The sequence below is a fragment of the Bufo gargarizans genome, unplaced genomic scaffold (genome assembly GCF_014858855.1).
Source record: "Bufo gargarizans isolate SCDJY-AF-19 unplaced genomic scaffold, ASM1485885v1 original_scaffold_1246_pilon, whole genome shotgun sequence".
NCBI classification, from domain to species: Eukaryota; Metazoa; Chordata; class Amphibia; order Anura; family Bufonidae; genus Bufo; species Bufo gargarizans.
The window spans coordinates 1-23,745 of NW_025334286.1; the positions used below are offsets into that span (position 1 = coordinate 1).

The following is a 23,745-nucleotide window of genomic DNA, read 5'->3' on the forward strand; positions in this document are numbered from 1 at the left end:
GCCTTGTTGCAGTGCAGATTCTGGCACGTGGGCACCTTGTTGCTTGGGGCGTTTGGAGGCCTTGTTGCGGTGCAGCCGCCAGCGTGTGGGGGGGTCTTGTTGTGGTGCTGCTGACCACTCTCCTCCTTGTTCCTATCAGCAGAGATACTAACATTACAAGGTAGCAGATGAATAATGGATGAGCCCCCGGTGCGGCGCTGCCAGTACTCCTCTGGAGGGGGGTTTATCTCTGTTCGGGGTAAATGTCTCTGTCACATTAAAGAGGTCCCCCGCTGGTTTTGTACACTAGTGACTTTCTAATGCACATAATTATTTTTCATTTTCAAGGTCTCTGCTTGCTGTCATTGAATGCAGAAACTCTAGTTCAGGGATGTCAAACTCGTGGCCCTCCAGCTGTTGCAAAACTACAACTCCCATCATGCCTGGGCATACTACAGCTATCAGGGAATGATGGGAGTTGTAGTTTTGCAACATCTGGAGGGCCATGAGTTTGACATCCATGCTCGTCTAGTTCATAGGCTGAGAATCCCATCCTGTCCCTGTCTTCCCTGCTGTTTGTTACAATGTATCAGTGCAGGGGTGTGTGCTGCTGCTGTGAGGACAGTCCACGCCTGATACGTTGTGGCGACCTTGTCTTCCCTACGAGTGCGTTTTCTATAGCAGTCCAATAATCCGGGGATGTCAGATCGGGGGAATTTTCTTGTAATTTATAAGTTTATTAACTTTTACTGCTAAATCTATGACGTTTACATAAAGTCTCATTATATCCAGCGACGACCCCTTTTCCTTCTGCCGGATGTCAGCTTCTGGGCCAAATCCTGGCCGATGACCATTCATGTCTGATCAGTGCTCGGAATTTCACCATTTCTGTGGTTTTGTTTTTCCACCTGCTTTTTGAGGACTGACCACAGGATCTCTATAGGATTGACCCCCCCCCCCCCCCCAGATGTCAGTGTTTTCTTTGGAAAGTCACTTAAAGGGAACCTGTCGCCATGAGAATGTGAAGGGATCTGCAGGCAGCGGGTTATAGCGCAGGAGGAGCTGAGCAGCCGGATGGAGAGCTTATAGGAAAGGATTCAGTAAAACTGGTATTTCATTAATAAGTTCCTGCTCATTCTGGGCTGTGACGTCCAGGAGGCGGAGCTATCGGTGATTGACAGCCTTCCCTTAGGGCTGTGTATACAGAGAGAGCTGTCAATCACTGATGGGACCGCCTCCTGGAATGAGCAGGAATTTATATCAATGAAATACACGTTTTTGTGAATCTTTTCCCATAAACTGTATAATCTGCTCAGCTCCTCCTGCTATATAACCTGCTGCCTGCAGCTCAGACACCGTAGTCAAGGTGACAGCCTCCCTTTAAGGTCCCTTTACACGAGACAATATAGAGCGCAATTATCGAGAAGGAAGCTTTCCTTCCTGGCAATCGCCTGCCTGTCAGTGGAGGTGAGGGCTGCTATTACATGCATCGATCTCCTCCACAGTATGGGGAGCAGTGATCACTAATGCCATCATCTGTCCCCATACACAATCATTATCCGCCGGCACGATCTCCTGCCTGCATACGGCGATTTTATGTGAACGCACCAACCATCTATTACTCAATGAATGAGCGTTTATCAGCGCCTCCAGATAATCATTCCTATGAACTAGGGGTGTTGCAGGTATCAAACTTTCGATACCCAATCGATACTTTTGTCCCGATATCGATGCAATACCTGGATTTGCCTTTTATCGATACTGGGCTGCCCTACAGCACAGTAGTTTGGGTCCCCGGGGGGTCAAAAGTGAGAACTAAGTGGCTCACTAAAGAAAACATTGAAATTTTGGGTCCATGGCCAGAAAACCCCCTGGATCTCAATCCCATAGAGAACCTGTGGTCAGTCCTTAAAGAGAGCGGACAAACCAAACACAGAAATTGTGATAAACTCCTAGCACTGGTTAGGTAAGACTGGGCTGTCCTCAGTCAGCATTTGGCCCAGAAGCTGACATCCAGCATGGCAGGGAGAGCGGCAAAAGGCAAAGAAGGGTCATCACTGGAAATATTGAGACCTTACATAAACTTGAGGGATTTCTCAAGAAAAGTTAAAACACTTATGTGTTAATACTTATAATGGTCCTTCAGTTACCATAGAAACAACGGACAAAAAGATCCAAAAACGCTGAAGCTTCAAACTGCGTGAAAACCAAAATCTCTGTCAGTCTCAGGACTTTTTGGCCACGAATGTCTTCCCAGGTTATTCCCTGTGCACTTGTTGACTTTCATATCATTCCTCCAGCGCTGGTATTTCCTAACATTTTCAGGTTCTGCGTCATTGGGGCATTGTCTGTGCTCTGAAAAGCTGAGCTCAGCCAATAGTAAGTGCCAGGAATAATGAACTGCTGCGTACCGGACACCGGGGTGTGCTCCACAGTGCAGGATAACAGTGAGTGCACCAGCAGAATAGTGAGCGCAGCTCTGGAGTATAATACAGGATGTAACTCGGGATCAGTACAGGATAAGTAATGTATGTACATTGTACACAGTGACTCCACCAGCAGAATAGTGAGTGCAGCTCTGGAGTATAATACAGGATGTAACTCAGGATCAGTACAGGATAAGTAATGTAATGTATGTACACAGTGACTCCACCAGCAGAATAGTGAGTGCAGCTCTGGAGTATAATACAGGATGTAACTCAGGATTAGTACAGGATAAGTAATGTAATGTATGTACACAGTGACTGCACCAGCAGAATAGTGAGTACAGCTCTGGAGTATAATACAGGATGTAACTCAGGATCAGTACAGGATAAGTAATGTAATGTATGTACACAGTGACTGCACCAGCAGAATAGTGAGTGCAGCTCTGGAGTATAATACAGGATGTAACTCAGGATCAGTACAGGATAAGTAATGTAATGTATGTACACAGTGACTGCACCAGCAGAATAGTGAGTGCAGGTCCGGAGTTTAAGGCTACTTTCACACTTGCGGCAGTGTGATCCGGCTGGCAGTTCCGTCGTCGTCGTCTCACAAATGCATTGCAAGGACGAATCCGTATCTCTGCTTGTCATGCGGACCGACGGATCCGTCTTGTACATTTTTTCTCATTTTTATCGATCTGCGCATGCACATGCCGGAACGACTGATCCGGCATTCCGGTATTCTGAATGCCGCATCTGGCGCTAATACATTCCTATGGCATGTCTTCAGTTTTTTTCGCCGGAGATAAAACCGTAGCATGCTGCGGTTTTCTCTTTTGCCTGATCAGTCAAAACGACTGAACTGAAGACATCCTGATGCAAACTGAACGGATTACTCTCCATTCAGAATGCATGGGGATATGCCTGATCCGTTCTTTTCCGGTATAGAGCCCCTGTGACGGAACTCGGTGCCGGAAAAGAAAAACGCAAGTGTGAAAGTACCCTTATACAGGATAATGTAAAGTGTGTGTACAAGGACTTAGAAAGTGGTGACAGAGTCCCTTTAATGAAGGATAGCTCTAAATGTGTGAAATGATGATCTAAATACTGTCTTCACAGCTTTTCTGCACACGGATGTACAGATTGTTACAATGTATTAGTCTAGAGTCTCTAGACAAACCTTTCTGGAATCCCAGTCTGCCTGTTTTTACCTACACTGTCACATTGTAACAAACCTGCTGCTGTGTGATCAGGATGTTTTCTGCTGTTTATTATAAGCAAGAATATTTCCATTTAGTAACGGCAAGCAGAGATCTTAAAATTATGTGCATTCGTAGCACAAAATGTTTTAGGAGTTGGCAGGTGAGTTTCGGAATATTCCTCTTCTGAGCTGTGGGGTGCACTGCCGAGGCCATTGATTGGCTGCAGCAGTCACCTGTCGTCCTGGTGCCATCGCTGCAGCCGTGTAAAGAAAGCATTGTGGTGCTTTTGGGGATTTTTACCAGATCAGTTCTGCATCTTTTTATTATTTTAATCCTCTTTCCCACTTTTGGGGAAAAAAATTTGAACTGTTCTTGGGAAAACCCCTTTAATTGAAAATTTCTGCCCCCCTTCCCTTCCATGTGCTGCTTCCCCCGTCCTCGGGTAGACCTCCGTCTAGAAGGTCCCTGTGTTTGATCACACTTATGTTTGCTGAGGTGTCAGGAAAGTTCTGCCATCAGAAAACACTAACGGGGGACATTTGACGGGCGACGCAGTCCTGTGCTGAGCATGCACATTCCCCGGTTGTCTGAAGGCCGGATATAAAGGTCACTGGACCTGCATGCCTGGCTTTCTGCATTTGCTATGTAATAACATACTATCTGTTGCTCCCTGTTATCTGCCACTTCAGGATGGGGATCAGCCGACTGCTGAACTGGGACCCGGGGGATACAGATAGCCGAGACATTAACATGACCTATAATAATGAAGGCGAGAAGCCCCCACGTCCTTCTGGTCACGGCTGTTTGAGCCGCCATGGACCATCACAGCGAGGAAATGGGGTTTGGAGAGGGGCTTATTCCCTGTCATTCATAAATTGTTCCCAGACTGTGGTACTAGTATCCCAAGGGTTAAACACCATGGGGGTCATTTATTAACAACTCAGTGCCAGTTTTTGGCATAAGTCACAAGATCCCTTTACTGACTTTTTAAACAAAAATTAGTAGGGAGTGGTGGGGCCGGTCCCGAAGCATAGCCCCTGGCAAATTTACTAACAGGCATGAAAGAGGCATGACAACTACTCCCATCAGAAGCTGTAGCGGTTTTCACTCCAGGCGCACGGACTACTGGAGGAAGCACCTAATTTGTCGAAGAGCGGCATAAAAAAATGGCCTTTGATTAACGGCTCCCAATGTCGACATTTTCCGGGGTACTGACGCAGTTCACAGGCAGCCCAGTTATGGTCACAACCTTGGGAGATTTATTTGAGTCGGGGGACACCACTGACGAACAGGAGATGGTTGACACAGCGACACTGTGGTTGTAATTCATAAAAAGGGAAAAAGTGGCGCACAAGTTACGTGACAAGTCCGTGTCACCCAGCTTTGATAGGGTTTTCCATGATCAATATTAGATTGGCGGGTGTCCAACACCCAGCACCAGGGGTGCACCTAGCCTTTCTGCTGCCTAAGGCGAAAACTGAAACTGCGCCCCCCCCATACCAATTTCTTAACCTAACCCCTTTGCCACAATAAAAGCGCTCATTACCCATGGCCTTGCACTGCTCCCCCTCTTCTTGGTGCTGCCTAAGGCGGTCGCCTCACCTGGCCTCATTGCTGGTGCACCCCTGCCCAGGACCCCCGCCGATCGCTCCATGCGAGCGCAGCCTTCTCTTCATTGTTTACTTGCTCGCCATTCACACCTCAACGTGAGTAGGTGTAACTACAAGAAGCCGTCACTTCTATAGGAGGGCTCATTCCTATACCCATCAATACTACAGAGCCGTCCCATAGAAGTGAATGGGAGGCTTCTTGTATTACACTGCTCACCGCTGCGGTGTCGACGGGCAGCAGGTAAACGATGAAGAGAAGGCGGCGCTTGCTGAGGATAGGTCATCAATATTAAATTCCCGGAAAACCCCTTTAAGTTTAGCCGACATTTGACGCCCTCGATTTCCCCCGTGATACAAACGCACGCTTATCTCAGCAGAGGTTACATGTGTTCTCTGGCAGACTCCTTTCCCTTGAACAGCGGATCTGGCCTGTTGAAAACTTACAACCCTAATTTATCCCCTGTTATTGGAGGAGAATTATACATATATATAAATAAATAGGGGCTCTATACCGGAAAAGAACTGATCAGTTTTATCCCCATGCATTCTGAATGCAACATGGAAGGAGTTTGGCTTATCAGACTGTACCACTGACTACAGGGGGTGTAGAGCCGCTACAATGTAGAGACCGGACTGTACCACTGACTACAGGGGGTGTAGAGCCGCTACAATGTAGAGACCGGACTGTACCACTGACTACAGGGGGTGCAGAGCTCCTACAATGTAGAGCCCAGACTGTACCACTGACTACAGGGGGTGTAGAGCCGCTACAATGTAGAGACCGGACTGTACCACTGACTACAGGGGGTGTAGAGCCGCTACAATGTAGAGACCGGACTGTACCACTGACTACAGGGGGTGTAGAGCCGCTACAATGTAGAGACCGGACTGTACCACTGACTACAGGGGGTGCAGAGCTCCTACAATGTAGAGCCCAGACTGTACCACTGACTACAGGGGGTGTAGAGCCGCTACAATGTAGAGACCGGACTGTACCACTGACTACAGGGGGTGTAGAGCTCTTACAATGTAGAGACCGGACTGTACCACTGACTACAGGGGGTGTAGAGCTGAGATGACTTGTCTTGGCCGTTGTTCCCTGTGGATTGTGCTCCTGTAATCTCTGTAACAGACATCACACGGTAGGAACGTTCCCCGAGTCACATGTTGCCGATTATTACACTCATTGATTCAGAGAAGCCTCTGGGAATGTGGGCGATACTGATGGCACATGATCCGTACATGTGACGGGCCCCGGGGCCCTGTATCCTGTACATGTTCAGCCTATGTCACCACAGATCACATTGTGAGGGGATGAAGCAGAATCGCTGCTCTGTTGTAGGGACACTGCAGGAGCCGCACAGATTAGTCACTCGCTGATTTCGGCCTGGAGATCAGGTGATGCTGCCGCGAGTAATAGTTACATAATGGGGAGTAGGGGATAACTTGCTTAAAGGGCATCTGTCAGCAGTTTTGTATCCATGACACTGGCTGACCTGTTACATGTGCACTTGGCAGCTGAAGGCGTCTGTGTTGATCCCATGTTCATATGTGTCCGCATTGCTGAGATTTTTTTATATATGCAAATTAGCCTCTAGGAGCAACGGGGACCTTGCTGTTACACCTGGAGACTCTGCTCTTTCTGCTGCCCCTGTGCTTTGATTGGCAGGATCAGGTGTGATGATGATTTCACTGCCTGGTCCTGTTAAAGTGCAGAGGATGCAGCAGTTGCAGAGAGAGAGAGAGAGCAGAGCCTGTAGGTGTAATGGTAACGCCCCCGTTGCCCATAGAGTCTCATTTGCATATAATAAATTATCATTTCTCATAGCAATGCGGGCACATATGACAGATGCCCTTTAAACCAGAAAATACCCGTTTAAGGTTCCCCTGCTCATTGGCTGCAGTTCCTTGTGTGGCGGGTGGTCAGGCCTCCACTTTACAAGTGGGATACAGCACTAAATTGGCGCTGTGGCCCCCTCATTCTCATGAGCAGTGGGCATCCCAGACGTTAGACTCTCAGGGTTCCAGCGATACTTTGTAAGACCAGAAAACCCCTTTAATGAGGGAAAGGATTTTTGTGGTTGATCACCTGGGGCATGATGGGATATGTGCCATTTGTCTGCTCGCTGTCCTGAACAGGCTTGTTTTTTTTTTTTTTTTTTCTCGATTCATGAATAGAATGCTAGTTGTAAAGTGATAACTGACACTTGTACAGGGAGAACCATGAAGTAGTGGTATTAGTTTAGCTGAATCCTCGTCTGTGGGATGCAGGGTGACCAGTGGCTGTCAGTCACCATCTGCTCCTGTGCCCCCACGACAACACTCCCTGGCCTGTGGTTTTGATTTGCTTTGTTATAGGGAAGTTGTCAGGGTCCACATTCTCCTCCACATCAGTGACTGCATACCTACCTGTGACCGTCATGCTGAGGTTTGTAGGTCGGTGACCACTGCCAGGGGGGTTCTCGTCCCTGTCCTGTCACATGACATTTTGTTCCGTTGCCATCTACTCACTGCCTTTTTGTTTTAATCGTCTTTTAGCGGCGCCTTCGCCACCTGCGCAGCATCGCAGCGCGGAACATCGTCAGTAAGAACGGATACCGCCTGCTGGACACCTACTTCACACTTCACCTGCTCGGGGGGGAAAAAGTTTACAAAGGTGGGTTAGTGAACGTAAGTCCGTAAGTCTCCGAAAATGCACCGAATGGGTCAAGTTTTAGACCTAGGAAGGCTCCAAAAACGATAATCCAGTGATGGTCTAAAATGCAACAGTTTACGCTAAAAAAAAAGTTTGCACAAAGTTCTGAGGTTCTGGGTTCACATCACGTTTTTCCCATCCTTTTTATTTACACAAAAAACATATACGTTAAATGGACGCCTCAGACTGATGTCGTACAGCGGCATCCGGTCACCATAGAGCCTCATTGTAAAAGAAAGGTCTACCCCCCTTTTTTTTTTTTTTAACCGGACTCTGCAGGATACAAGAACGTGGTGGGCTGTGTTTTAGTATCCTTTTTTTTTTTTTTCTTCTAATGTGTACGTCAATTGGAGGAATAAAATGTGATGTAAACCCACCCTAAGCCGACCAGTTGGCGGTATGGAGTTAGACCAAAGCGTCCAGCTATGCACCAGGTTTATCATCCCGTCTGGCGCTTCTCTAGACTACACAATGATGTAACTCTTCACTGAAGGCAAGCAGAGATGGTGACTGAGCACAGTGCAGAGCTGGATCAGCGATGGGGGCGTGCGATCCTAGGTCAGGGGTTAGCCTCCTCCTGCACACTCAGGTGTATTTCGGAGGACAGCTCGCCCCTCTGTGCCCCTCGCTGATCTGCAGGATATTATATCCTATGTGACGAGTTCCTCCTCTGATCACTTCTTTCTTTTTGCTCCTTGCAGAATTCTACAGGAGTGAGGTGGTGAAGGACTCCCTGGTAAGCAGCGCCGGCGTGTGAACCGTACTCTACCTGCGTCGTCTAGCGATCCTAAATGACACCGCCATATTAAGTTACTGATCCCCACCTGTATACAGCAGCTCATGTCCGTGTTTAGGCATTAAACCTTCCCTGAGGCATCCGTTTTTTTTTTTTTTTTGCAGGACCAGTTGTGCTTTCTAATGGCGCCATTTAATATTACATATGATGTAGTGGGAAGCGGGGAATAATTCTAATTTTGCCATCGTTTTATGGTTTTGTTTTTACATAGAACCCAAAACATTTTCCCAAAAGGAGTTAAACATTAAACGACGAGTATATCAATCGGCTATACAACCTTCAAAAATATTGAGTCTACATGTAAAGAAATATATCAACACCGTATGTGTATCAAAAAAACATCCCCTTAGTTTATCAATTCATAGTATCTAGTCACATGATTGACAATACACAACAATTAAAAATCAAAGTTAAAACAAAAGTGACTGTTAACGGGATGGTGAGGCGCTAGTGCAGATCTATCGCGGTCAGTAGGTAAGCTGCTCAATACAAGATTGTACGGCTAGCTCAGAAAATACTGTGCGATTCTAAAATCTACAGCCAAATTTAGTGACTGATAAAAACCCAAGCTGAATACATAAAAAATGAGGAAATTAATCACAACAGCGAACAAATAATAAATACCAAATTTAATTTTTTTTTCCACCACTTTTTATAATTATCTCTATGGAGCTGTGGGAAGGTGTGGGCTATGGGGTGTGCATGAATTATTATAATTTTTTTAATTTGTTTATTACCTTCTCATGTATGTGTTTTTATGACGTCATTCAGAGGGCAGATTTGTATGTCAGATCTATGGATTATTTAAAGGGATTGGCCAGGACATCCCCCTTCCCCCTCTGATGTGAATAGTGTTTGTTTCTGGAGTGCACACCCCATATACACCCTATATACACCCCACCCCATATACACCACATTCCATATAGACCCTATATACACCCCATATACACCACACCCCATATACACCACATTCCATATAGACCCTATATACACCCCACCCCATATACCTTAGAGAGCTGTGAAATGAATGCAGTTTGTGTCCACGACGTGGGGAGATGTGTGCAGATTGCCCGGCCTCGTGTGACTCCGCTCAGATTCGGCGGAGGGCTGCTTCTCATTTACCTCTATTTTGCCGCCCAGTAAGGAATGCAGGAATGATAATAAAAGCCAGGATGCCTCGTGTCTCTGTTACTGCTGGTAGCTCCCCAGGTCCTTCACTAGGAATGTATTCGGTGGCCAGGGGCTTCCATGTGGTGCCAAGTGCTGTGACCGACCACCGCCCCACCACCCACCTTACTGACTATTGCCGGGTAGTGACGGTCATGTTGTGTCCGGTAATGATAGCCATGTGCGCCTCTCCCTCTATCAGACTCTGTTAGCAGGGACCAATGTCAGGGGCTGGTAATGGTCTCCATATGTGTAGTGAGAACACAAGACCGGAGGGCATAGAGGGTGGATGCTGTGACTGTGGAGGGGATGGAGGGTCCTGCCATCACTACTGTACAGGTTGGGGGAGTGGGCTGATGTGACTGCTTGGTGGGAAAGGTGTGTGTAGGGTTGCTTTGAGTACTGGAGGTGGGGAAGTATATATAGGGGCAGTGGTGACTGCTGGGGGAAGGGTGTATTTGGAGGCTGCTGTAACTAGTGGGGGAAGTATATAACATCCATTTTGCCCCAGTTCACCCTGCTTGTGCTTCAGCCACACTACAGCATCCACTTTATTTGATGCCTTGCGTTCCTTTTCTGTAATGACAGATCCAGATAGTTTTTTCTGTGTGTACCACAAAAAAGGAGGCGTCTGGTGCTCGGGCGTGATGCCTTTTTCCTATGTACATGTATTAAAGGGGTTGTCCAGACTTTTAATATTGATGACCTATCAGATTGGCTGGGGTCCGACACCTGGCACCCCCGCCGATCAGCTGTAAGAAGGAAAGGCGCACGCAGTGTCCATGTGCCATTTCCCGTCTCTCTTCCTGCTGCTGTGTCTATGGCAAAGCAGCGGCGAGAAGGAAGGCAGCATGTAGACATGTGGCACCGACACCTCTGCCGATCTGATATTGATGACCTATCCTGAGGATAGGTCATCAATATTAAAAGCCCGGGGGACCCCTTTAAGTATTATACTGTGAACAAGGACTCGGGAGATCGAAACGCGTAGGGTATGGGTGAACTACTGCCGCCTGTGGAGTCTTCAGGTGTATGGTCTTAGATTTGGTGCCTATGACAATGTTATAAGTAGCTTCCTTATCTTCCTCTGCAGAATCCAACATGGAGAAGCCTGGACTTTGGATTGATGCCTGACCGGCTGGACACGTCAGTGTCCTGCTTCGTCGTCAGGATATGGGGGGGCAAGGATGATGATTATCGTCTGTTAATTGAATGGGAAGTAAATCTGGATGGACTCAAGTATTTGGGCCCTCAGGTAAGAAACCGTAAGAGTCTGTGACTCGTGTCTTCACTGTATGGTTTATTATAAGGCACAGTTTTATCACGTGGAATGGTTAGGATGGATGATTGCAGTACATGTATGTACATACTGTACTGATCCTGAGTTACATCCTGTATTATACTTCAGAGCTGCACTCACTATTCTGCTGGTGCAGTCACTGTGTACATACATTACTTATACTGTACTGATCCTGAGTTACATCCTGTATTATACTCCAGAGCTGCACTCACTATTCTGCTGGTGCAGTCACTGTGTACATACATTACTTATACTGTACTGATCCTGAGTTACATCCTGTATTATACTCCAGAGCTGCACTCACTATTCTGCTGGTGGAGTCTCAGTGTACATACATTACAGGCCCTCCTTCGCTATAGTTGTCTATGCCAGTGTTTCCCAACCAGTGTGCCTCCATCTGTTGCAAAACTACAACTCCCAGCATGCCCGCACAGCCAAAGGCTGTCCAGGCATGCTGGGAGTTGTAGTTTTGCAACAGCTGGAGGCACACTGGTTGGGAAACGCTGGTCTATGCTATGATGTAGGTGAATTATGTCTGATGAGGTATTATAATACATTTCTGTGCTCAGATATCACGGTGTCTTACCCAGTAACTAACCCCTTAAATACCGGGCACAGAGAAATCTATTATGGTGAATGGGATTCTGATGCTATACCTGCTAAGCCGTGCCTCGTGCGCAGCTTTCCAGCGGCCAGAATGTCATAGTAACTGATTGGAGCCCCGCAATTTCACTGCAAGGACTCCGATCGGAAGGCTGCATCCCTCTGCCTAACCTCACAGATGCTACAATCGATATTGAAAGCAATCGCCGGTCATTATATTATACAGCCAGCACCTCCCGCGTATGGAGCGCGCCCAGAGCGGCAGCCCTCTTCATACATTCTCAGCCACCGTGACGTACAGATACGCCACGGTGGCTGAAGGGGTTAAAACGCAAGAAAAACTGTATAAATGTGTTATTGCTGTAATCATACTGACCCAGAGAATGATGGTAACTGCTCAGTTTTGCTTCATTGGGAATACCGTAACTAAACCCATAAAACGGGCTGATTAATTATACCGTCTGTATTTGAGCATACTGTAATGGAGAGAGAAGCGCACGTACCCAAACAACTCTCATCATCTTCACCTCCTGTTTGCAGCACGTAGGTCACGTGACCCACGTCCTCCTTACCATAGCCGTTCACACAATGCTGCTTTTATTTTCTAACCTGACTTAAAAGCGATTGCTGTAATGTGATTGGTTGCTCTGTAAATCTTCTCCATTACGGTCCTCTTGCGTCGGCTTCTTCACTGACCCCCAGAACCTCTTCTCACTGTCTCCACAGATCCATGCCTGTAACCCGAATGAAGTCATTTTCGGTCTCAACGACGGCTATTATGGCGCCTGTTTCGAAAGTAAGGTAAGTACCTCTCAGGACGCACCTCGCTCACTGCGTATCCAGACAACCCTCCACAGCCTCCATATAATGAGGTATGTGTGTGGACACTAATGTGGATTGTAAAATAGATCCAGAGCAAAGAAGTGTTGTCATGAGGACTCTGGAGCAGAGAGCCTGCGGATGATGGACCTAGAACTTCAAGCACTGAACTGCTTAAGGTCTGCAGGTGATCCTGGTCCTTAAGGGGGTTGTAGCATGAAAAGTATTCCTAGGCTGTGAATGGGACACTTCAAATGAAGCATTATTTCAGTGCACATGCACTAAAAATTCCATGCTGATATTGTATGTACATTTTCCTCTGTGGTAGCGCCCTCTGCTGTTTTATCCCTCAGGTCCACCTCCTCCTGCAGTCAGTGGTGGACGCACATGCTCGGTAGCTCCCCTGCTCATCTCCTCCTCTTAGTGATGGCATGGCGATCTCCCAGGGAAGCAGCCCAGACACCTTCCATTCATTCATTCGTTCTTACTTAAAAATTCATAGAAGCATATAGCTAGAGCTCTCTGGACTGTGGAGAAATTTTGGGGGCATTACATCCATTATATATCTGTGGAGCCAGAGATCACACTACATTTTTTTCCAGCAGAGCAAAAATACTCCTCTTACTATTTTTGCAGAGTATTTTTAGCCAAGAATTGCAGATAGAGAGATATACGTGATAGCTGCACATACCCCGTGCAGCTACCACGTGTATAGACGTCATGGCAGCTCTTTAATTAAAGCGCTGCAAAGCGCTTGGATTAAAGCTTCTGCCCCTGTCCTGCTGCTGTCACGGACAGCATACAGTGCAGTAATGCCGGCAAGGGACCAATCAGAGTGGCCCCTTGCCGGCAATCGGATCGCGGCAGTGAAAAAATGCCGGTTTCAGGCTCTGATCTGTGTCCTCTTGGGGGGGCCCCCCCCCCTTGTGTCCGCCTGCCCCTGAAGCTCATCTCCACATTCAAGCCTGCCCAGTGCCCTGATGTGGTCCGCCCCCTCCCTGCCCCATACATTCCTCCTGCCCCATGTTGACCGTGACACCCCCCCCCCCCCCTCCCGTTCCAGCGCTGCCCCCGATGCGGTTCGGTCCCCCTGCTGTGTGTGATGGCGGCGGCTCCATTTTTGAGCCGCCGCTATCAGCAGAGAGTGTCAGCGGCATCCATGGGGTTAATAGAGGGAGGGGGCTCCCTCTCTCCACCATCTGGGCTGCCGCGCTGCGATGGCGCATCTGATTGTATTATACTTTGCAATGCAAGTTTAGTACAGCCATCAGCCCCACTGGATCTTCAAGATCCAAGAGGGACTTGACTTGATGATAAAAAAAAAAAAGTGAAAATAATATTTTTTGGTCACCTTGCCCCATAAAGTGTAATAATGAATGATCAAAAAATCCTATGTACCCAAAAATGGTACCAATACAAACCTCAACTCTTTCTGCAACAAACGAGCCCCTGCACAAGACGATCAGCAGAAGAATAAAAAACATATGGCGTTCAGAAAATGGACACACAAAAGCAATTTTGAAAAATAAATTATGTAAAACTCAAACAAACAAAGTAGACACATTTGATATCATTGCGTCCGTAACAACCTGCTCTATAAAAAAAAAATAACCTGAGACAGATTTGTGAACACAGATTTTGGCAAAGTCTCTGTTAGTGAGCACTTCTCCTTTGCCGAGATAATCCATCCCACCTCACAGGTGTGGCATATCAAGGTGCTGATTAGACAGCATGAATATTGCACGGGTTTGCCTTAGACTGCCCACAATAAAAGACCACTCTGAAATGTGCAGTTTGATCACACTGCATAATGCCACAGATGTCGCAACGTTTGAGGGAGCGTGTAATTTGCATGCTGACTGCAGGAATGTCTACCAGAGCTGTTGCCCGTGCAATGTTTGTTTCTCTACCATAAGCCGTCTCCAAAGGCGTTTCAGAGAATTTGGCAGTACATCCAACCGGCCTCACAACCGCAGCCCACGTGTAACCACAGCAGCCCAGGATCTCCACATCCAGCATGTTCACCTCCATGATCGTCTGAGACCGGCCACCCGGACAGCTGGAGCAGCAATCGGTTGCATAACCAAATAATTTCTGCACAAACTGTCAGAAACCGTCTCAGGGAAGCTCATCTGCAGGCAAACATCCCAGTTCTTGCATGGCCAGCATACTCACCGGACATGTCACCCATTGAGCATGTGTGGGATGCTCTGGATCGGCGTATACAACGGCGTGTTCCAGTTCCTGCCAATATTCTGCAACTTCGCACAGAGGAAGAGGAGTGGACCAACATCCCACAGGCCACAATCAACAACCTGATCAACTGTATGTGACGGAGATGTGTTGCACTGCGTGAGGCAAATGGTGGCCGCACCAGATAATGACTGGTTTTCTGACACCCCTCCCAGTAAGGCAAAACTGTGCACATTTCAGAGTGGGCAGTCTAAGGCACACCTGTGCAATATTCATGCTGTCTAATCAGCACCTTGATAGCGCACACCTGTGAGGTGGGATGGATTATCTCGGCAAAGGAGAAGCGCTCACTAACACAGATTTAGACAGATTTGTGAACAATATTTGAGTAATGGGTCTTTTGTGTACATAGAAAATGTTTCAGATTTTTTAGTTCAGCTCATGCAAAATGGGAGCAAAACCGAAAGTGTTGCGTTTTATATTTTTGTTCAGTGTATGTGCCATGATTGTTCCAGATGGGAAAACCCCTTTAACATGTTTATTCCGCACGATGAATGCTGTCAATGCAAAACCCAAAAAGTTGTCGACTTGTTTTTTGGTTTCCTTCCCCCCCCCAAAAAAGTGATAAAGGCTAATAAATAATATGTAAGCTGAAAACTTATTTGCCCCACAAAAAAAATTAAAATAATGGTTCTGGATTTTGAGTTCGAGGACGAGAAATTGAAAAACCTTTGAGGCCCATAATAGGCGGGTCATGCCATGGTATATTTATGCTGCTGGTTTAAAGGAAATGCGTCATCAGAAAATGACCTATTGTATAAATCATGTTTTTAATGTTAAACATAGTGTATCTTATTTTTTTAAATCTTTAATGTCGCTATGTAAAATAAATTGTTAATTAACATGCAATTTTCGCACTGGCCACAAGGACTAAATTTATAATAAGACTTCCAGTCTCTTGAGAGCAGCTACACGGGCCGCAGACACAATGGACAGGAGCGGACCCACTTGACTTCTATGGTAGGGATGCTCTGTGACCTGTGCAGTGGTCAGGAGGGAGCAGATGAGCTGTGGGATCGCCTATTGTGAATGAAGGATCCTGCGTTATCTATACAGAAGTGTTACTTGTCATTGTAATCCTGTCTGAGAAGGGGAACAGCTACTGAGAAGTTACCTGTAAACACAGGAAATCCGGACCTTTTATTAGGCCTGGTGGCCAGTGTGAAGATTGCAGAATTATATATATTTTTAAATATAGTGACATGGGGGAAAAAAAATAAAAACTCGACAAAAATCCTAAAAGAATATGTTTAACATAAAAATTTGATTTTAAACAAAAGATCATTTTCTGATGACGCATTCCCTTTAAGCTGGCTGCCTGAGCGATCAGGTTCCCAAGCGGCTGCCTGAGCGATCAGGTTCCCAAGCGGCTGTTTGGCATAGATGCGGCGGCTACAAACCTGCAGCATGTGAATATTGCCTGATAGTCCGGCGTCTGCTCTGGATTTACAAGTCCTCTGTGTTTCAGGGTAATACCGAGTCACGCAGGAACAGCCACCTGCAGGTGGAGCAGAATGCGGTGCGCAACTCCTATGGAGTCTTCTCTCTGCTGAGGTAGGTGACCCGACTGCTGTGTTTGTGAAGGTGGTCATATTATTATTTTTATGTTCTGCTGTCTAAAGCCTGTCGTGTACCGTAAAGGGGTTTTCCCTTTGTATAGCGGATGGGCTTGCTATCACAGCTCATCCCTATTGAAGTGAATGGGGTTAAGTGCGCAACCACTATACAATATACGGCGCTGTGCTTGGTGAGCACTGAGAAGGCCGCAGAGCTCATAGGAGTGCTGTCCGCATCTTTTGCGGCCCCATTGAAGTGAATGGGTCCGCATCCGAGCCGCAAAAACTGCGGCTCGGTTGTGAATTAAAATAACGGTCATGCGAATGAGGCATAAGTCTTCTGTCAGTTTGTCAGATCTTCAGTTTTCTGTCACACAGCTTTTCTGGAACCCTGAATGTCGAATCTGTCTAGTTTAAAGGGGTTTTCCTAGCCTCAGGTCATTTAATATCCACACGGTGAGAGTCCGACGCCCCCACCAATCAGCTGTTCCCTGCAGTCTGCGGCTCTGGAAGTAGCATTGTGAATGGATCAGGAAGTACAGCGCCGCTCAAAGTGTAGTGGCCACTTTGAGTTACTGCACCTCAGCTTTTATTGAAGTGAATGGGAGCCGATCTGCTGTTACCCCAAACGACCACTACACTTTGAATGGAGCTGTGGTTCCCAGTTCCATTCACAGTGGTAGACTTCAGGAAACGGCTTATCAGCATCCCCTGTTTCTCATGTTGCCTGGTTCCATCACCACCTTGCTGTTGGCAGCTCCGGTCCCTGCCGTGGACACATCTAGCCACTAGGCAACTGAACTTTTTTTTTTTTTTTTCCCTGCTGTGACCCAGCTCCAGTCTTCTGCCTCGGGCCACTGCTCTCATGCTCCAGCTGCATGGCATGGTCTGGTTGGTGAGATAACAACCACCACCACCTTAAAGGTGTCACATTACAAGAACCTTTCCGCAGGATAAGGGTTAAGTGTTTCATTGGCGGGGGTCCGATCACTGGGGCCCTTGCTGATCGCTAGAACATGTGTCCTCCCATTTGAATGGCGCGACAGACAGGCAAACGTGCTACCGATCCCTTCTACTCTATGGCTTGTCCAATAGAGTTGAATTGATTGGCAGCACACATGAGTTTCTGCAGTTTTTTTTTTAAACTCTTTTTATTGAAGTATAAAGTTGCAATATTATCATACATGACAGTTTGACCTGACCATAAAGCCAATATTGCGAGTATACAGAGTCAACATGCAAGTTGACGTTAAACAAACAAAGGAAACAAACATTCCGTGGTACATAATCCCAAAAATAATTTCCCCTGGACGCAGCAGGGTTGCGTGGCAGACACCATTCCCAATCTGAAAATGATTTCCCACCATTCATGTCAGGGACAACAACATATATGCCAATTAAGAACAAAGGAGAGAAAAAAGGCATATATACATAATAAAGCAATAACAGAAAAGACCAACATTTCCCAGCAAGGCCTGCATAGCTAAACGGAAATAAGAGGCTATCGAGATTCAGCGTACTAGCGGACGCGCACCACTCCCCCCACACTTTCTCAAATTTCTGGGGGCATCCCCTATGAATGTAGACCACTTTCTCCAGAGGAATAATCTGGTTCACCACCCGCTTCCAGTGGTTAACATTAGTCATCCTATCGGCCATCCACCTAAGAGCTATCGCCTTCCTAGCCAGAAATAGAGTTTCCTCCAGGAATATCCTGTGGTGATGAGACCACATCTCCTCATCAATAACTCCCAACAGGCACATCTTAGGACATAGAGGAACAGTACCTGGCACTAAGTTAGACAATAAGGCCGTCACATCCCTCCAAAAGCATTGTATCGCTCTACATTCCCACATCATATGCCAGAAGTTAGCATTGGGCTGTTGACATCTTAAGCAGTTGTCATTCTGCATCCTACCCATTCGAAATAGCCTGCTCGGTGTGAGGTAGCTCCTATGAAGTATATGTAGCTGTATCATCTTATTGTTAACCGAGGGGGAAACTCTTGTGGGAGCTGCCAGCGCTTCGGCCCATTCAGTCTCAGAAAGGGACGGAATACAAAGCCTCCATTTGTCCTCTACACCCAGAGGGGAGGTAATCATCTTCGTGGTTATGAGGTGTGTATAGATAGCCGATATGAGTCCTCTGGGACCTTGTGTGGATAGCACTCCAATCAGCGGGTAATTGGAAATCTTTCTAGATCCTCTTCCGAACTGTGCGGAGAGAGCGTGTCTAATCTGCAGAAACCTAAAAAAACATGTGTCTCGGGATTCCATATTTATCCTGAATTTGAGTAAAGGATCTCAGGGATCCTCCCTCATATAAGTCTCCCAGGACCAGTACCCCATGATCCTTCCACAGCGCAGCACCGTCATGACTACTCAAATGCGGAAACATGGGGTTTCCCCATAGGGGTATTGCGTCCGGTATGTCAGAGTATACCTTCAATTTAGCTGCCTCCCAAACCTGATGGGCCAACCTATGTAGTAAGAGGGTTTTACCGTGGAAAAGGTTAATATCTTCCAGCACCGGCCATAAGGAGTGTAGCTGGAGAAAGTCCTGCAAATAGAATTCCGCATTGGGAAGGGGCTGCGAAGAAACCCAGGAGGTTAGATAACGTAGTTGACCCGCTAGGAAGTACATGAACAGGTCCGGGAGTGCCGCACCCCCCTGCAACTTGGGTCTCTGAAGAGTGCGCAGTGCCAGCTTCCTTCTAGCCCTACCCCAAATAAAAACAGACATCATAGAGTGGAGGCGGTCAAAGAACCGTCTCGGGATAGTCGTACTAGCATGTTCCAATACATATAAGGCTTTGGGTAGAAGGACCATCTTTATGAGGTTCAGACGTCCCATCAGAGAAATAGGGAGAGACCGCCACGCTGCAAATTTCTTCGTGAAAAACAAAGTTAAGGGCTCTATGTTCAAAGCGTAAGCTGAGGGGGGATCAGGGCCGACTTGGTCCAATTAATATGCAATCCAGAGAACCGGCCAAAAGTTTCAATTAACTCAATCGCCCTGGGTAACGACTGCTCCGCCTTATCCATAAAAAGGATCAGGTCGTCAGCGTATAACCCGACTCTGTCCTCTATCCCCCAAGGATATTCCTCTGTAGACCCCATCCTGCCTCAGTCGAAGTGCTAAGTGTTCTATTGCGACTGCAAATAGGAGGGGTGACAGAGGGCAACCTTGTCTTGTGCCTCTACCCAAATCGAAACTGCCTGAGTGCGAGCCATTCACCAGTATATTCGCTTTAGGCTGCCTATATAACATTCGTACCCACTGGGCAAATACTGGGCCAAATCCAAAGCATTTCAGCGCTTCCAGTAGATACGGCCATTCCACCGAATCAAAGGCCTTGGCCGTGTCCAAGGAAGCAAGGACCCATGGCTTTTCTAAAGCTCTCCCAATTTGCGTTATAACTTGCGCCCTCCTGATGTTATTGGATGTGGACCTCCCGGGTATGAATCCAGATTGATCCTGGTGTACAATAGAGGCGACGACCCTATTCAATATATTGGCAATCATTTTCGTAAGAACCTTTATAATCTAGGTTTAGCAAGGATATGGGCCTATATGAGCCACAATCTAAGGGGTCCTTATCCGGCTGCAAGATGATTACAATGGTGGCGTCATAAAAGGAGTCCGGCAGTTTCTGTTGAGACATAGCTGCCTGCAGCATACTCATCATTCTAGGGGCCAAGATGTCACCATACCTATTGTACACCTCGATCGGTATGCCGTCCGGCCCGGGAGCTTTCCCAGTATTTAGACCTCGCATGGCATCCTGTATTTCTTCCAAAGTAAAATCTCTCTCAAGCGAGTCCCTATCCTCAGCACTCAACTGGGGATGCGTCACCTCCTGTAAATATGTCGTGAGTTCCTGGGGTGAATATCGTGACACCGAACTATATAATTCTTGATAGAATTCCTGGAATCTAGCAAGAATGTCTGGCGACCTTTCCTTTATCTCACCGTCCGATCCTCTTATACGTAGGACAGGGGGGGCTGAGGAATTATTCCGAGCAATATGTGCCAAAAGCTTACCTGCCTGGCCTCCCTGTTCAAAAGACTGCTGTTTAAGAAAGAAAAGTTTCCGGTCACTCTCTTCCTGCAGGTGTTGCATGTACTGTCTCCCTTTAAGAAGCCAGTCTACCCTGTTAGCCTCAGAGGGATCTCCAATAAAGGCAGTCTCTGCTACCTTACAAGTCTCCTGCAGTTCTACCTCCCTACGGTGGGACTCCCTTTTAATATAAGCTATGGATGATTTAATACAACCCCGCAAGTAAGCTTTTAACGTTTTCCAGATTAGTAGTTCGTCTAATGTGTCACCCTGCACCTCAAAAAACATATGGAGTTGATCCGGAATCCGATCATTAGGCCCTATCAGGGTGAGCCAGAAGGGATGTATGCGCATCTTGTTCCCTCCCTCCCATCTAACAATAAGAACTTTGCTAACAGCGGGGCGTGGTCAGAAGGACCCTGCGGACAGTACTCAATGCTCTCCAGTTCAGTAAGGGTTAGTGCATTACCCATGATGTAATCTATCCTAGATAAGGCACCTCTAGAAGGGGTGAAGCAAGAGTACTGCACCGCTAGGGGATGCCTCTCCCGCCAGAGGTCCAGCCAGCCCATTTCAGTGGCCACTTTCAGGAGTGCCGAAGTTGAGCTAACGGGCCCCATACTTCCCGCCTGACCCCGAAAACGGTCCAACTCCGGATTCATTAGCATATTAAAGTCCCCCATACAGATCAGTCTGACATTCGGATACTGCACCACAAAGCTCACCACAGCCTGCAGGACAGATATACTGGCCGGTGGAGGATTATACACATTAATGATGACGTACGGAGTACAATTAACATACGCATGCACAAATATGTACCGGCCGTCTGGATCCTCCACGAGCCTCTGCATTTCCCATCGTAGACTACTGTGTACTAAGACCGCCACCCCTCTTGAGTATGAGTTCCCATATGCATTGGCGCTCCACTGGACCCATGACTTCTTTACTCTGTTGCCCGTCTCCAATGTTAAGTGGGTCTCCTGCAAACCTAGAATATGTGGGGCTAGCCGACGCACATGTGAAAACACCGCTAATCTCTTCCTGGGCCCACCCAAACCCCTCACATTCCATGACATAACTGTTAGTCCCGCCATGCTATCTGGAATCCCATGGATTTCATAAGTAATGTGTCCCTAAACAGAATCTCGGGGCCCCACTCACTGCCATCCACTCTATACATCTGCGTCATACATTCCCAGGGTATAATAGCATACCACCAGAACAAACACATAAAAATAACCTAACAACTAGATGTCAGTAACATCAAGTGTAAAGCAGGCACAAGGCCTTCAACATTCGTGACCGTGTATACGGGGACCTGCATGGTGTACCTAGATGTTAACCCAGTGCAGGTAATCGCCGGGTGAGACCCGTGGCTATAAAAACTAAATAGCAAGATATCAACTAACACAAGTGCAGGAAAAACAAAACATTTCAGGGTACATAACACTCCGTATATCCTAAGGAGAGAACCATGATGATCATACGATACCAATGAAGTGTTCCTGCGAGCGAAGTCCAACTAGAAACAAATTAATGTCCTGCACGAGTCCACTCGGAGTAGGTTAGTGTAGTAAGGATCCCAAAGTTCCTCAGATCACTATCTCGGTCTGCTGGCTATCCATTCATCGGCTTCCCTCGGGTCCGTGAAAAATAAGGATTTCCCGCCGTCTACAACCCGGAGCCGTGCTGGATATGACATGGAGTACTGGATATTCAGCTCGCGTAGCTTCCTCTTGACCGCCACAAAGGTGGATCTTTTTTTCTGTAACTCCGCCGAAAAATCAGGGAATAGCGAAATCCTGGAGTTGTTATACGATAAGTTCTGCGCGGTTCTAGCCAAGGTAAGCAGCAGATCCCTGTCCTTCCAGTTCAAGAGCCTGGCCAGCAAGGGTCTGGAGGGAGCCCCCGGTGGGGGAGGTCTCGCCGGGACCCTATGAGCCCTCTCCACAGCGTATGTTGCTGAGAACGCGGCCCCCGGAAATGTGGTCTTGAACCAATTTTCTATAAAAGATGCAGGATCCATTCCTTCAGCCCGTTCCGGAAGGCCTAAGATTCGGATGTTATTTCGTCTGGATCTATTCTCCAAATCATCGCATTTTTGCTGCCACAGCTGTACTTTCTGCTCCAGATCAGACAGCTTGACCTGCATCGGCCGGGTGATGTCTTCCAGCTCTGACACCCTGTGCTCAGTCTGTCTCGCTCTTTCCCGCAGCTGCTGCACATCATGCCTCAGGAGCCCTACATCCACCTTTACCTCCTCAATTTTGCTGGTAAGGGAGGTCTGGCACATAGAGATCGCTGTCATCAGCTGCTCATGGGCTTCTTTAGGTGAAAGCTCAGCTTCTTCCTCACTTTGAGGATCCTGTTGCAGGGCCGGATTGCCGCGTGTCACATGCGCGCGCTGGGTAGATGGAGACGCAGCGCCATGTTGATTCTCGGCTCTAGCAAATTCACGGAGCCGTTCCGCCGCTGCCTGTGCCTTGCTTGGGCTCATTTTGCTTCTCCTAGTGGTCCCCCTCCGTTTCTGCACTTGCCACTCTGATTGCGGCTATTTAGAAATCAGGATGGATAAGGATTGTGATCGGGTCTCGGAGCGGCGCTCAGAAGCGTGCGCTCATACCGGAAGTTGGTCACGCCCCCCCGAGTTTCTGCAGTTTCTTTCAAATGGGGCAACATGGGCCCCTGTTCTAGCAATTGGCAGGGGCCCCAGTGGTCGGACATCCGAAAATCAGACACTTATCCATCTTGTCCTTTGTCCTGTCGCATCCTGACTGCTCTCATGGTGACAACGCTACTACTGCTTCACCGCTACTGTATCTCTTGTGGGGGTCAAAACCCGGGAATCTGCATTCCTGTACGTCCTTGTGTGGAAGACCAGGGGATCCCATCGACTCCACACCCCAGTCTATCCAGAGCCAAACATGCTGCTTGTATACATTATTATAGCCGGCGTCCCCTCCACGCTGTCAGCGCCTCGGCCGCCCGGAGATGTCCTTCAGGCGGTGAGCTGACCTCTCCTTAGCAAACATTTACACTGAAGTCTAATCCTCTACTGTTTTCTCAAGAGCGCCCCCTCCAGACCGTCACTCCGGCTGATGCATATTACACTTAGACCAGCACTTGATGCGTATGACAGGACAAATCCCTGCCTCTCCAGAGCGCTCAGCCGCACGTCTAGGAATGCGGCTGTGACCTTATCGCTTCCTGGGAAATAAATAGGGGGCACTTAATGCGCTAATTGGTGTTACTAAAGAGTACAGCGGATTACACGG

General features: G+C 47.5%; 1 protein-coding gene across 1 annotated transcript in view; it reads left to right on the top strand.

Moving 5' to 3' along the window:
- Positions 1-7,755: 7,755 nt before the first annotated feature.
- The window catches only part of LOC122923130 (UV radiation resistance-associated gene protein-like), a gene marked incomplete at its 5' end in the record, with an annotated part of 46,317 nt that continues 30,327 nt past the window's right edge, over positions 7,756-23,745 (top strand). The window contains 5 exons of the mRNA XM_044273853.1: positions 7,756-7,873; positions 8,614-8,648; positions 10,969-11,130; positions 12,505-12,579; positions 16,319-16,404. Of these exons, the coding sequence (XP_044129788.1) occupies positions 7,756-7,873; positions 8,614-8,648; positions 10,969-11,130; positions 12,505-12,579; positions 16,319-16,404 (476 nt within the window). The remainder of the gene's footprint in view (positions 7,874-8,613; positions 8,649-10,968; positions 11,131-12,504; positions 12,580-16,318; positions 16,405-23,745) is intronic.